We start from the raw sequence: 15,344 nt of genomic DNA on the forward strand, positions 1-15,344 counted from the left end.
TGCAGCCGGAGCTGACGCTCTGACCTTCTTGGCTGCTGTGCATTGAGTGGGGCCAGGGCTGCTGGAGAGCTGCTATTGGCCCCTGGCCCCACTCAATGCACAGCAGCCAAGAAGGTCAGAGCGCCTGCTCCGACTGCAACGCCACTGAGGATGTTCTCCGCAGCTGAGAACGAAACGTCTGGAAGGAAAACTTTCTCCAGTAGAACACGGCACTTGATCCCGAAAGATTCTACAAACCCTAATAATTTGAGTTTATTTGATCTGCCAGGGAACCTTTCCAACAGCGGGCTGATCATTTCCCTTCGGAATGGAACAGGGAGATCTTGGTTCATCCGGCAAGTCCTGTTCTTAAGGTAAGGGTCCATCCTTCTCTTACCAGAAATGTAAAATAGCACATTCTTAATACTGATCAATCGTCCGTACATTCATACTTACGGCTTTTTATAGAAAAAGCCAGCAGGAACTCATTTGCATACTAGGTCACACACCTCTGACACCAAGCCAGCCGGAACTGCGTTCCTGCTTTTAAAAGGCCACACGTATATATTAAAAAGCTCTTGTGATTCAGTTGGCCGAGATACAACACAGCTGTCCTGGCATAGGAGATGAAAGAAAAGAAGTCTTACTTACATCTGTCTTTGGAGCAGACAAGCAGAACTGAATGAGGCCTATCTTGGCTTTTTCCACACGGGTGACGCCCGTGTTGGCTAACTTCTGAGTGAGGACGAGCCCTTCGACCAATTCGCAGTCATCGATCGTCCCCCTGGAAATGAGCACACCATGAGCAGGTCAACACATCATGCTACGAATCAAAAGCAACGGCGTCAGATTCCAAGATATGCATTTTTTTTTTTGTGGGGCGGGGACTGCCTCTCGCTGGGACTGCCAAACTCCAGGGAGTGAATGGAGATCTCCTGGGACTGCAGCTCGTTTCCAGACAATACACTTCCCCTGAAAAAAATGGCTGCTTTGGAAGGTGAACTGTACTGTATTGTGCTCGGCTGAGGTCCCTCCCGCCCCAAACCTAGGGGTTAAGCGCGCAGACTCTTATCTGGGAGAACCAGATAAGACCAGATATTTGGGGAGGGACGGTGGCTCAGTGGTGGAGCATCTGCTTGGTAAGCAGAAGGTCCCAGGTTCAATCCCCAGCATCTCCAACTCAAAAGGGTCCAGGCAAATAGGCATGAAAGACCTCAGCTTGAGACCCTGGAGAGCCACTGCCAGTCTCAGTCAGACTGAGTCGACAATACTGACTTTAGGGAGGGATGGTGGCTCAGTGGTAGAGCATCTGCTTGGGAAGCAGAAGGTCCCAGGTTCAATCTCCGGCATCTCCAACTGAAAAGGGCCCAGGCAAGTAGGCGTGAAAAACCTCAGCTTGAGACCCTGGAGAGCCGCTGCCAGTCTGAATAGACAAGACTTCACTTTGATGGACCGAGGGTCTTATTCAGTAGAAGGCAGCTTCATGTGTTCTTATGTCCTACTGGGTTTGATTCCCCACTCCTCCACTTGCACCTGCTGGAATTGCCTTGCACCAGCCATAGTTCTCGCAGAGTTGTCCTTGAAAGGGAAGCTGCTATTAGAGCTCTCTCAGCCCCACCTACCACACAGGGTGTCTGTTGAGCAGGAAGGAGATAAAGGAGATAATAAGCCTCTCTTGAGACTGATTCAGAGAGAAGGGCGGGGTATAAATCTGCGGTCTTTTTTTCCTCCTAGCTCCACCCGCCCCCCCTTATAAAACCAGACCTGGTGACCCTACCACTTACCCAGGCTTCTTCACAATTTTGATGTCACAATCACAAACGCACAGAATTTTTGTTCTGGATTATATTTAAATGTAACAGACAAGATGATAGAATTCTACTGAGGAGAGAAGCTGAACGGATTATGAAAACTGAAAACTCTGCACCCTAAGGGGTTAAACGTGAACATTTCCTGACAGGTGCTCCTTTACAGAAGAGCCAAGACAAGCTAACTTAGCTATAAAGACAACGATATTGGATTTATATCCTGCCCTCCACTCCGAATCTCAGTCTCAGAGCAGCTTACAATCTCCTTCATCTTCCTCCCCAACAACAGACACCCTGTGAGGTGGGTGGGGCTGAGAGGGCTCTCACAGCAGCTGCCCTTTCGAGGACAACCTCTGCCAGAGCTACGGCTGACCCAAGGCCATTCCAGCAGGTGCAAGTGGAGGAGTGGGGAATCAAACCCGGCTCTCCCAGATAAGAGTCGGCGCACTTACACCAAACTGGCTCTCATATCAAAAACGGAACTTAACGAATCTGAAAGGTCCGTATGATTCTTAAACAGTTTAAACAAAGAATGTATTGTGATTATAAAATATGTAACGGCTGCAAATACTGACTCAGCTGTTTTAATATTAACTGCACTCTGTACATGCTCTGTGAATTTCCTCTGTTTTATTAACATGTTTTAACGGCTTATAAAGCGATGCGTTCAATACATTTTTATATTTCTGTTGTTCTGGTAGCTTCCCACTGTCGAAGCTGTACGTGAAACACGTAGGGGGACTGTAGGATTATTAAAGATTCTTTCCATTGCGCCATTTGTCTTTTCATCTTCGCTCCCCCCCCCCCCGCCACTCACCCGAGCTTCTTCACTATTTTAATGTCTCGGAGATCCACGCTGGTGGCCGTAGCCGGATCGATCACCTTCATCACCGCGTCCACGCTCATTGGAGAAAGCAGGCTCGAATACTGCGAGACAACCTGCGGGGAAGACACACGCTTAGCTTGGCACGTCTTTTCACAGTTTGCGGCGGCATTCCAGGGTTTAAATTCAATACCCTTTATTGGCATGATATCGAACGTAACAGGGAACCAATCCATCCGTCCAAACGGCAATTAAGCGCCTCCTAGGTATAAAAAACCTGCAACGGTTTCAATTACCAATCGATTCCGAGTCGACGACAACAAGACGACAATTTTATATCTGTCGGGCTTCGCTGTTTGCTTACTCAAACAGGGCTCAATGAGTATGGAGTGCAGGTCAGAGTTAAAAGTACAGTTTAAGAGCCCACGTTCTAAAGTTTCTACCTCTTGACATTCACAAGTGCACAGTCTGTTAGCACAGGGAGTTTTATGGAACCTTCCAAGAAGTATTGCAGATGGCGGCACAATGAACCCAGCTAGCGAATACATATGAACATATGAAGCTGCCTTATACTGAATCAGACCCTCGGTCCATCAAAGTCAGTATTGTCTACTCAGACTGGCAGCGGCTCTCCAGGGTCTCAAGCTGAGGTTTTTCACACCTATTTGCCTGGACCCATTTTTGGAGATGCCAGGGATTGAACCTGGGACCTTCTGCTCACCGAGCAGATGCTCTACCACTGAGCCACCGTCCCTCCCCAATAGGCTCTGCGTTGCCAAGGGACAGTTAGGCAGGTGAGATATACAGCCCTATACCCAGGAGGTAAAACCCCCTCAAGGGTGAACATCTGCATTTAGCAAGGCTTTCGAGAACCTGCAATTCAATATCAACCAATCTTTGTCTAATCGATAAGAAAGCTGATTTTTCGGCATATAGAAACAGCTCTCCAATATTAATCCCGATTGAATGGATTCTGTCTGAATTGAATTGAACTTTTGTGCATGTTGCTTCATGGGCTGGTCAGCCAGTGGAGAAAAGAGAGGCTTTGCTCTGTAGCTCTGCTGTGCGATTGAGCAAATCTGGCAAACAAACACAAACAAATCTTTGTGTTTTGTTTGTCCGTTTGATTGAATTGATTCTGTCTGAACTGAATTGACTGAGTCTCCATTAACGAGTGAGCAATGAGACTACCATAGTCTGTTCTAAAAAGCATGCAAAACCGAGATTTAATGGCCATAGTCCACGCTCTCGTTTCAAGGAGTCTTTGATTGGTTTCTAGGCAGATGGCCACATGTGGGAAGGCCCAATATCTTCCCTAGGAACCTTGACTGGACTCTTTTCCACATCCTTATTGAGGGCCATAATCCAAATGGGAAACTGGGGCGACTGGAGATTGAGTTCTTCCCTCGCCCTCCTCAACGGCACTGAAACGCAGCCCTGTAGATGAGAGGGGGATCCCATCGTAAGTCTCAGATGACTTCAGATGAAAAGAGATACAGAAGCCGGGTTCTTCGGTGCTGAAACTAAAGAGCTGCACGGTGGTATCTAGGCAGGAAGAAGATTCAGTTGCATAGTACCCTTTATTGCAGAATCTCCCTCGGTTTATTTGTGTAATTCTTTTCTGCTCTGCTTTTCACCCCAACGGGGGACCCAAAACAGGTTCAAGGGTGTCAAACCTGTGGCCCAAAGACCGAGTCAGGCCCCTGGAGGGTTCTTATCAGGCCTGCGAGCAGCCTCACCGTCATCCACTTCCTTCTCTCTCTTGCTTCCTTCTGCCTCACCGTTTGCTTTGCCAGACTTGCTCAATCGCACAGCAGAGCTACAGAGCAAAGTCTCTATCTTCTCCATTGGCTGAGGCTCCTCCCTTGGGGAGGAAGGCGGGAAGGGAGAGTTTGCTTTGCCCGACTTGCTCAATCGCACAGCAGAGCTACAGAGCAAAGCCTCTCTTTTCTCCACTGGCTGACCAGCCCATGAAGCAACTTATGTACAAAAGCTCACCACACGCCCAGCCATTTCATGTTTTCCCCTGGGTCTTAGGCTCAAAGCGTTGACCATGAGATTTCTGCAATGAATGTCAGCAAATCAAAAGCAGGTTTGCATCTTACACACACACAACCGAACAACACGTGAAAGGTCTGTGCTCGAGATTGCTACAGCAGGCATCGTCTCCAGACTTTGAGCAAGAGTTGTCAGCTATCAAGAGACTGTTAAATAAACAGAATATTGCAAGAGTGGCAATCTTTTAAGTATGTTTTCAGTTTGTTTGTGTCTTTATAAAGCTTATATCTCTGTTACCTGGCATTCCATTTTATGGCACACACGATCCGGCCCGACAAGGTCTCGTTTATGCGAGATCCATCCCTCATAACAAACGAATTCGACACCCCTGGCTTATGTTGTTCTCCCCTCTCCCACTTTTATCCTCACAACAACTCTGAGAGGCAGGTTAGGCAAAGTGCGTGTGACGGACCCAAGGTTCACCCAGCGAGCTTCCTTGGGACAAGTGAGAACTTGAAACCGGGTCCCCCAGATACTAATCTGAGGCTCGTAACCACTACGCCACGCGGGCTCTCAAGGTACCTTGGCTGCTTATTCTATCGCATGCCTTGCCCAGACGCACTGTGAAAAGAACGTTAACTAAAGCGGGAAACTGAAAAAAAACTCCGCCATATTCAAACCGCCGTAAGCGACACTCCCGATGTCAAATGCTTGGGCAAACAAAGCTTCTCTAGGCCCCGTAGATATATAGAGGGTGCCATCTGGGTGGCTTTTATTATACAGCAGGGGTGGCCAATGGTAGCTCTCCAGATGTTGTTTTGCCTACAGCTCCCATCAGCCCCAGCCATTGGCCATGCTGGCTGGCGCTGATCATCAAACATTGCTACGTAATATCTCTTTCACTACCAAGGAATGCAGGCTATTAAAAACGTCTCCCTTTCTCGCACTTTCTCGGCGAGCAGATAAGACCTGGCTGTGTGAATCTGGGGGAGAGGCACATCGCAACGTTCACAGCAAGGCTAACCTAAACATCCTTGGGTCAGATGGATTTATTATTTGCCCTTAGGTTGTAAAAGAGGGGGGGGGGAGCAGGAGAGGTTGGTGTTCTGCTCTTTGTCTTATGGATCGTCATGGCACACAGAAATATGCATGCTTGACACTGACGGGAGTTGTAGGCAAAAAATATCTGGAGAACTACCGTTGGCCATCCCTGTTATACAGTAATAAAACTGAGAGCCAGTTTGGTGTAGTGGTTAAATGCACGGGCTCTTATCTGGGAAACCGAGTTTGATTCCCCACTCCTCCACTTGCAGCTGCTGGGATGGCCTTGGGTCAGCCATAGCTCTCTTATCTGGGAGAACCGGGTTTGATTCCCCACTCCTCCACTTACAGCTGCTGGGATGGCCTTGGGTTAGTTATAGCTATCGCAGGAGTTGTCCTTGAAAGGGCAGCTTCTGTCAGAGCTCTCAGCCCCACCTGCCTCATACGGTGTCTGTTGTGGGGGAGGAAGATAAAAGAGATTGTAAGCCGCTGAGTCTCTGATTGAGAGAGAAGGGTGGGGTATAAATCTGCAGTCTTCTTCAATACGGCTGCATCCAATTTGTGATGAAAGCACAAGACGAAATGCCTGCCGAGCCCTATTCTTCCACACCCACCTTTGAATTCAGCGCAGTGGTGGCGCTGTTCAGCAGGGTCTCCCTGTCGCTCAGTTCAACAGGCTGCCCCATGCCGGTCAAGACTTCAGCGCCTTTGTCCAGCGCTTTCTGGAAGGACTCGGAGATGATGGTGGGGTGGATTCCTATTGGGAAGTGAAGGCAACACGCTTACGCAAACCGTCGTCAACACTCAGACCTTAAAGGAAATTACCAGGAAAGAAGAATCCGGTTGCATTAACCCGTCAAGTGTCTTAAGACTGCATGTTAAGATTCTGTCTCCAGTTCTGGTGCACAAGACGGGTCCACGTTAATTAAGAAATGAACTCCACCAGCGTTTCAGCTCTCCCCAAGAGAACTGCCAAACTTCTACAGAGAAGCCATACTGCATGGCAGGAATGGCCAAACTGTGGCTCGACAGCCACATGCGGCTCTTTCACACATATCGTGTGGCTCTCAAAGCTCCTTCCACCTCGTTGGCTGGGTTGGAGAGGGTATTTGTCTCTTTAAATCGCTTCCCCAGCCAAGCCAGCCAGCCGCTTGGAGAATGCATTTAAAGTTAAAGCTGCTTTCTTTCCACCTCCCCCTCCCCTATTTGCTTGCCTTCCTTCTTTGCAGCTCTCAAACATCCGGTGATCATGTCTTGCGGCTCTCAAACTGCTGACATTTACTCTATGCGGCTTTTACGTTAAGCAAGTTTGGCCACCCTGCTCTACGGCCTGGTTGACTCCATATCTGTTACATGCTGGGGATTAGTTGCCTTAAGTGTCGCAGGTCAGCCAGGGTTCAACGACACTGAGAACTCATCAGGAGCAGAGCCCCATGTGAGCAGCCTTGATTTAGGAGAAGCTGACCAGCAGGGAAATGAGCTGCAGGCTTGTCAGGGTTCACAGCCAACAGCTGTTGCAGAGTAACTGAACCCTCCAGCCTTGAGATAGACTGACTCCATCCAGGAAGCCCTGGCCCTCAGTTTTCAGGACCTGAGAATGGCTGTTAACAAGAGGACATATTGGAGTTCATTCATTCATGGGGTTGCCGTCAGTCCAAAGCAATTCAACAGCACTTAATGTATACGTGCAAGCCGCCTTGAAGGCAGGAAGGACAGAGACTGCAGTTTTATACCCCGCCCTTCTCTCTGAATCAGAGTCTCAGAGTGGCTTACAATCTCCTTTATCTTCTCCCCCCACAACAGACACCCTGTGAGGTGGGTGGGGCTGGGAGCTCTCCCAGAAGCTGCCCTTTCAAGGACAACTCCTACGAAAGCTACAACTGACTTAAGGCCATTTCAGCAGCCGCAAGTGGAGGAGTGGGGAATCAAACCCGGTTCTCCCAGATAAGAGCCCGCGCACTTAAGCGCTACACCAAACTGGCTCACTTAACCACTACACCAAAGGAGGATAACTGTCATTGGCTTTGCGTTTATACTTGTCATATATAATCTGAGTTACCATGGGTTGGCATGGAGATTGTTTAACACAGGCAATGTTAAGACTGAAACAGACACTACTAACGAGACAAACCACATCCCTTTTCTCTTTGACTTTGAAGGCCAGACACTTATCAGGACTGCTGGAGAGATCGTTCTAACTTTTGTTTTCAGGGGAACGATACTAGCAGCTGAGGTGGAGGGGTTAATGGAAATATGTTACAAATGCTTTTCTTGAGGGCTGAGAATTGTTTATGCGCACTAGCAGCTATGCCTAGCTTAAAAATACCTGACCCTACCTTAGGTGGGCAGTTCTAACAAGAATATCTTTTACTGTAAGCATGTATCTCTTTCAATAAATACCTTATTTGATATAAACCAAAGAAGCTGAGTTGATGAGAGCTGCACAGAAGCTGACAATAATAAATGCTTTTTTAAGAGATTAAAGGCTGTTGCTTTCGATCCCTCCTCCCTCCCACCCCAATTTTAGAACGGCATTACTTTGTCTTGTGCCCAAAAGTATACAAAGGCCCACCTTTCTGAAGAAGCCTGGAACACGCGTCCAAGAGGGCCCCTGCAATGACGACGACGGAAGTGGTGCCATCTCCGGCTTCGATATCTTGCGCTTTGGATAACTCCACCAGCTGCATGTGGCACATTTAAAGGCACATAATACAATACAATAACCTTTACTGGCATGATATTGAACATAACAGGGACACAAAGGCACATAAGTGATCAGAGCCATTCGGGGTAGGGGGTAGGAATGTATATTGGCATTGGGCCAAGAAACGACACAACCAGTGTCCCCTCTAATCTGAGTTAAGTGTGAGCTACCTCACAGATTTTTAGCCTCCAGCTCACACATTTTTATATTAGCTCAGGAAAGATGACCCCAGAGCACACTAATTTATGCCGTAGCTCACAGCTTTCATGCCAGCAGCTCACAAAGCAGAATTTTTGCTCACAAGACTCTGCAGCTTAGGGGGAACACTGGACACAACACTTGGAATTAACTTGCCATTTTGGCCGCCGGATGCAGAACTTGTATCTGCTTCAGGATTGTGGCGCCGTCGTTTGTGATCATCACGTCCCCTTTGGCGTCTTGGATCTGCGAAAGCACAAGAAGAGAATCACTTCCTGCCATTCCCACCCCTCAGGGAGGGGGGGAGGGGGAGAGGAATCCAGAAAGCAAGCTGAAGTTGACCCGATACATGGACACATGAAGCCGCCTTCTAGTGAACCAGGCTATCAAGTACAGCAGGGTCCGTATTACGTCACGCTGGCAGCAGCTCTTCAGCGTCTCCGGCAGAGGTCTCGCGCATCACCCGATCCTTTTATCCGGAGATACCAGAGACTAAACCTCGGACCTTCAGCAAGTCAAGCACATGCTCTACCACTGAGCCACAGCCCTTTTCAGAGTGTCGGATCTATACTGCTCATCAGGAACTGCCGGACAAAGATTTGGACTGCTTATGTCATTCCTTCCTAACTAGCCTTCCTTGTCGCAGTGAACGGAACACAGGGCTGTTTCGTGCTTTTTGCCGCAATGCTGCTCGCTGGGCTAGATCATTATTTTAAGCGTGGGAAGCGCAGACGACAGCCAAACATCTTTAAACAGCGAACGACTTAAACAGCGTATGGGTCACGGCTCCCCCAATTCGTCTTAACGCTGACATTCTCCCATTCGCATTTACCATTTGCTGAGGAAGACACGGCTGTGCCAGCAGCAAAGGCAACCGCACACAACTTGTGAGGCGGCCAGCGGTCCCTCCTGCAATGCAGATGATGCGTGACGTCTGATGGTGCCCATCTGCTGCTTTTGCCATGTCCCTTCCTCACCCCACTGCTGTCCACGAGGTACACTTCCCTCCTTCCAGCTATTTCTGAACACTCTCTCAACCCACCGCCCTTGGCTGCTTCCTGTCCACAACAGTGCAGTCCTGCCGGATGACATTAATGCTATTCAGGAGTCCTTTCAATGGAGGAGCTGGGAAAGGAGGAGGAGGAAGAAGATATTGGATTTATATCCCGCCCTCCACTCCGAAGAGTCTCAGGGCGGCTCACAATCTCCTTTACCTTCCTCCCCCACAACAAACACCCTGTGAGGTGGGTGGGGCTGGAGAGGACTCTCACAGCAGCTGCCCTTTCAAGGACAACCTCTGCCAGAGCTATGGCTGACCCAAGGCCATGCTAGCAGGTGCAAGTGGAGGAGTGGGGAATCAAACCCGGTTCTCCCAGATAAGAGTCCGCACACTTAACCACTACACCAAACTGGCTCTCCAAGCCTGGAGCCTGGATTTATTCCCCGCCCTTCACTAACCAAAAGACTCTCGGAGCAGCTCACGATCGCCTTCTTGGCAGATTTAACAAGACGACCTACTCTTTTTTAGAGACTGTCCTTGTGACCATGCATCCGTTGAAACAGTCCCTCGTGTCCTGCTCCTCTGTTTGCTATATTCACCGCTTCGAAACTCACTTCTGCGACCCATCTCAGAGAAATCAGGAAGCCGCTCAGATGCCTTGAAAGTCTGTAGGCCCCGAGTGGTTTCTCCCCGAAAGACTCTGAAATAGCAGCCAAGTTCATTTTTTTGGCCACCATGATATGTCAAAGGATTTTGTAAGCAGTTTTAATTGGTAATGATGTTTCTAAATTTTAACCGTATCTTTTGTATTTTATGGGTACTTTTCATTCTGCATAATTTGGTAATCCTCTTCCTCTGTATAACTGATTTATTTTATGCCAATAAAGGCTGATGATGATGGTCCTGTCCCTTCCCCTCCCCACAACAGACACCCTGTGAGGTAGGAGGAGCACTGAGAGAGCTCTGACAGAAACTGCTCTTGAGAGGAACAGCCTTGAGAGAACTTGCCACACCTCAAAAAAGTGACAACACAGTATATAACAGCACAAAACAACAACTGTGTACAAAGCACACAATATATAGTCTCTCGTTTACCTGTTCATTTTCCAACAATATCAAATACACAGTATACAAAAATATCTCACAAAAGGAAAGGATCCACAAAACTTCAAATGCTCAGAGGATGCTCAATCCTTCACACTTCTTGTGTGGTATCCAAATTCCATTCAAATCCAGGCCCCAAAGGTGATGTTCCCTTTACGTGCCTGTCAACTTGGATCACGTTTCACATTCAGTGCTTCCTCGAAGAGCCAACTGGCTAAATGTTTCTTTTTGACGTCAACTAAGACCACTTCATCAAATTTCTAGTGATTGAGCTAGTGCCTATTGGGAATTCGATTACGTGGTCTTAGCTGACGTCAAAAAGAAAAATTTAGCCGATTGGCTCTTCGAGGAAGCACTGAATGCGAAACGTGATTCAAGCTGACGGGCACATAAAAGGAACATCACCTTTGGAGCCTGGATTTGAATGGAATTTGGATACCACACAAGATGGAATAAGAAGTGAGAAGGATTGAGCATCCTCTGGGCATTTAAGTCTTGAGGATCCTTTCCTTTTGTGAGATATTTTTGTGTACTGTGTATTGGGTACTGTTGGAAAACAAACAGAGACAACTAAGAGAGACTTTACATATATATATATATATATACACACACACACATACACACACACACACATATATATATATTTATTGTGTGTTTTGTACACAGTTGTTGCTTTCTGCTGTTGAGAGAACTTGTGGCTGATCCAGGGTCACATCAGCAGGTGTATTTGGAGGAGTGGAGAATCAAACCCGGTTCTCCCAGATAAGAGAGCTCTGGCTGACCCAAGGCCATTCCAGCAGCTGCAAGTGGAGGAGTGGGGAATCAAACCTGGTTCTCCCAGATAAGAGAGCTATGGCTGACCCAAGGCCATTCCAGCAGCTGCAAGTGGAGAAGTGGGGAATCAAACCCGGTTCTCCCAGATAGGAGAGCTGTGGCTGACCCAAGGCCATTCCAGCAGCTGCAAGTGGAGGAGTGGGGAATCAAACCCGGTTCTCCCAGATAGGAGAGCTGTGGCTGACCCAAGGCCATTCCAGCAGCTGCAAGTGGAGGAGTGGGGAATCAAACCCAGTTCTCCCAGATAAGAGAGCTATGGCTGACCCAAGGCCATTCCAGCAGGTGCAAGTGGAGGAGTGGGGAATCAAACCCGGTTCTCCCAGATAGGAGAGCTATGGCTGACCCAAGGCCATTCCAGCAGGTGCAAGTGGAGGAGTGGGGAATCAAACCCGGTTCTCCCAGATAAGAGAGCTCTGGCTGACCCAAGGCCATTCCAGCAGCTGCAGGTGGAGGAGTGGGGAATCAAACCCGGTTCTCCCAGATAAAAGTCCCTGCACTTCACCACTACACCAAACTGGCTCTCTTGTCCCATCTCAACATTCTATCATGGGGGCTACTCTCCTCGCCTAGGAAGCCCGATGATCGACATTCAACGACTTCACGCTTTCATCATGCAGTGTCTGAAGGCATGAGAATTCACACACAGGCCACATTTCACCTTTTAAAAATCTTCTGTAATAATCTCATCGGGAATCCAACTCACCATTTTATCCATGCCTTTCGGTCCAAGGCTAGTCCTAACTGCATCTGCAACAGCTAAAACAGAAATGGGTGGATAACATTATTTTTTAATTCCGTTAACAAAACACCTTTCCGTGGCTTTTGACACAAAAGCTAGAAAAACTAAAGGGTAAAAAAAAAAAAAAATAAACAGTATAAATCAGGGGTGTCAAACTCATTTGTTATGAGGGCCAGATCTGACCTAAATGAGAGCTTACTGGGCTAAGCCATGTGGGTACCTATTTAAGATTAGGTAGCAGAGACATAAGCTTTTTAAAGAACACAGACAAACACGACGAAAGGGTTTTTTAAAAAAAAAACCCTTAAAATAAAACATGCTTAAAACATTAGCACGTTGATCTTAAAGATGCTTTCTTTGTATTTCTCCCATGGGACCCAGGGAACTGGGCAAAGGAAGGGACCAGGAGGGGAAGGAGATTCAACCAATGGAGAAAATCGAAGTTTTGCTCTATAGCTCTGCTGTGCAACTGAGCAAGCCTTGCAAAGCAAACTGAGATGCAGAAGAAAGGGACGGTGGCTCAGTGGTAGAGCATCTGCTTGGGAAGCAGAAGGTCCCAGGTTCAATCCCTGGCATCTCCAAAAAAGGGTCTAGGCAAATGAAAAAACCTCAGCTTGAGACCTTGGAGAGCCGCTGCCAGTCTGAGAAGACAATACTGACTTTGATGGACCAAGGGTCTGATTCAGTATAAGGCAGCTTCATATGTTCATATGTTCAAAGCAAGAGAGAGGGAGATGGAAGGAGACAAGAACCAGCTGATCTTATTCAGCTCCTGGGCCGCACGTTTGACACCCCAGGTTTAAATCTTTGGGGACAAATTTACTAAAAAAAATTAATGAGAAAAAAACGTAACTACTACTCTTTATCTAGAACACAGGTGGGGAATCTTTTTTCTGCCAAGGGTCATATGGATATTTATAACATCATTCCCAGGCCATGCAAAACTATCAACTTAAAAAACAGTGCTCCGCTGAGGGAGAATGATTCAGGCCAGCAAAACTAATGCAAATAATTGTTTTTCTGTTTGAAGTCATGTGGGGAGAGCCTAATCTGGTACACACACACTAGGCAAAAGCATAGGTCCAGAGCTTTTTTGTAGAAAAAGCCCAGCAGGAACTCAGTAGCATATCAGACCACATCCCCTAATATTAGCATATTAGGTCACACACTCATTAGCATATTAGGCCACACCATCTGGGATAACCACGTGCAAACTGAACTGGTGGTGGTTGGCTCCCACCCCCTGAAGTCCCACTCAGTGGCTCCCACCCCCTAACCCCCGCCACCCCTCCCTCCCTCCATGCAGAAACTGCAGCTGCTCTCAACAAACCTTTAAAGGCACCCACATACCCCAGCAGCTGTCCTTCACAATGCCCACCACACAGGCTCCACAGAGAGAGAAAGGAAGGGAGAAAGGGGGTAGAATGGGAAATAAAGAGAAATAAAGAAATGGGGCAAAGAGAGGGAAATTAAATAGAGGGAAGAAAGAGTAATAAAGGTAAGAAAAGGGGGGAAGAAATGGAAAGAGAGAAATGGGAATAAAGGGAAGCAAAGACATGGGGGGAAGAAAGGGAAAGAAAGGGAAATGAAGAAGAAGAAGAAGAAGAAGATGATGATATTGGATTTATATCCCGCCCTCCACTCCGAAGAGTCTCAGAGCGGCTCACAATCTCCTTTACCTTCCTCCCCCACAACAGACACCCTGTGAGGTGGGTGGGGCTGGAGAAGGCTCTCATAGCAGCTGCCCTTTCAAGGACAACCTCTGCCAGAGCGATGGCTGACCCAAGGCCATGCTAGCAGCTGCAAGTGGAGGAGTGGGGAATCAAACCCGGTTCTCCCAGGTAAGAGTCCACACACTTAACCACTACACCAAACTGGCTCTAGAGGGAAGAAAGAGTAATAATGGTAAGCAAAGGGGGGAAGAAATGGAAAGAGAGAAATGGGAATAAAGGGAAACAAAGAAATGGGGGGAAGAAAGGAAAAGAAAGGGAAATGAAATAGAGGGAAGAAAGAGTAATAAAGGTAAGCAAAGGGGGGGAGAAATGGAAAGAGAGAAATGGGAATAAAGGGAAGCAAAGAAATGGGGGGAAGAAAGGAAAAGAAAGGGAAATGAAATAGAGGGAAGAAAGAGTAATAAAGGTAAGCAAAGGGGGGAAGAAATGGAAAGAGAGAAATGGGAATAAAGGGAAACAAAGAAATGGGGGGAAGAAAGGAAAAGAAAGGGAAATGAAATAGAGGGAAGAAAGAGTAATAAAGGTAAGCAAAGGGGGGGAGAAATGGAAAGAGAAATGGGAATAAAGGGAAGCAAAGAAATGGGGGGAAGAAAGGGAAATGAAATAGAGGGAAGAAAGAGTAATAAAGGTAAGCAAAGGGGGGAAGAAATGGAAAGAGAAATGGGAATAAAGGGAAGCAAAGAAATGGGGGGAAGAAAGGGAAATGAAATAGAGGGAAGAAAGAGTAATAAAGGTAAGCAAAGGGAGGAAGAAATGGAAAGAGAGAAATGGGAATAAAGGGAAGCAAAGAAATGAGGGGAAGAAAGGGAAATGAGGGGGAAACTTACCAGAACTGTGATAGTAACTTTTTCAGTTCCTGCAGCAATCCTGGCTGGCCAGCCAGGTCCCAGGGAGGCTGCCACACAGCACATCTGGGCCCTGTGATCGCTGCCTGGCCCTGGGGAGGCTGCTGATGCTCGCTGGCCAACCAGGCCCCACATAGCTTGATTTGGCCCAGCAATCCCCGAGGGCCACAACAAGTTATCTCCGGCCCTCGGGACAGAGGCTCCCCACCCCTAATCTAGAACCACATAGCACACCACCAGGTCTCTGCTATAAACATCCACATTACTATGCAACTACAGTAATTAAACTGATCATCACCACACACAAGAGTCTAAAGCAGGGGTGGCCAAATTAACTTAATGTAAGAGCCACAAGACATGAATGTCAGATGTCAGAGGGAGGGAGGGAGGACCCTGAGTGTGTATGACTGGCCCCAGCTCACTCGGCAAGTTTACAAGGCAGAGGGCAAATTCGAACCTGGGTCCCATAGAGCTGATCTCTGTCAACTGGAGATCAGTTGCAAAAGTGGGAGATCTCCAGGCCACACCTGGAGGCTGG

At 47.7% G+C, this 15,344-nt stretch overlaps 1 protein-coding gene across 1 annotated transcript in view; it reads right to left on the reverse strand.

Moving 5' to 3' along the window:
* Positions 1-15,344, reverse strand: part of CCT4 (chaperonin containing TCP1 subunit 4) — a 35,252-nt gene that overhangs the window by 16,296 nt on the left and 3,612 nt on the right. The window contains exons 2-7 of the mRNA XM_060263937.1: positions 12,193-12,245; positions 8,708-8,797; positions 8,222-8,330; positions 6,264-6,406; positions 2,605-2,726; positions 631-763 (exon numbers count right to left, since the gene is read on the reverse strand). Coding sequence (XP_060119920.1) covers positions 631-763; positions 2,605-2,726; positions 6,264-6,406; positions 8,222-8,330; positions 8,708-8,797; positions 12,193-12,245 — 650 coding nt within the window. The remainder of the gene's footprint in view (positions 1-630; positions 764-2,604; positions 2,727-6,263; positions 6,407-8,221; positions 8,331-8,707; positions 8,798-12,192; positions 12,246-15,344) is intronic.

This window comes from Heteronotia binoei, chromosome 1, assembly GCF_032191835.1.
Source record: "Heteronotia binoei isolate CCM8104 ecotype False Entrance Well chromosome 1, APGP_CSIRO_Hbin_v1, whole genome shotgun sequence".
Classification (NCBI taxonomy): domain Eukaryota; kingdom Metazoa; phylum Chordata; class Lepidosauria; order Squamata; family Gekkonidae; genus Heteronotia; species Heteronotia binoei.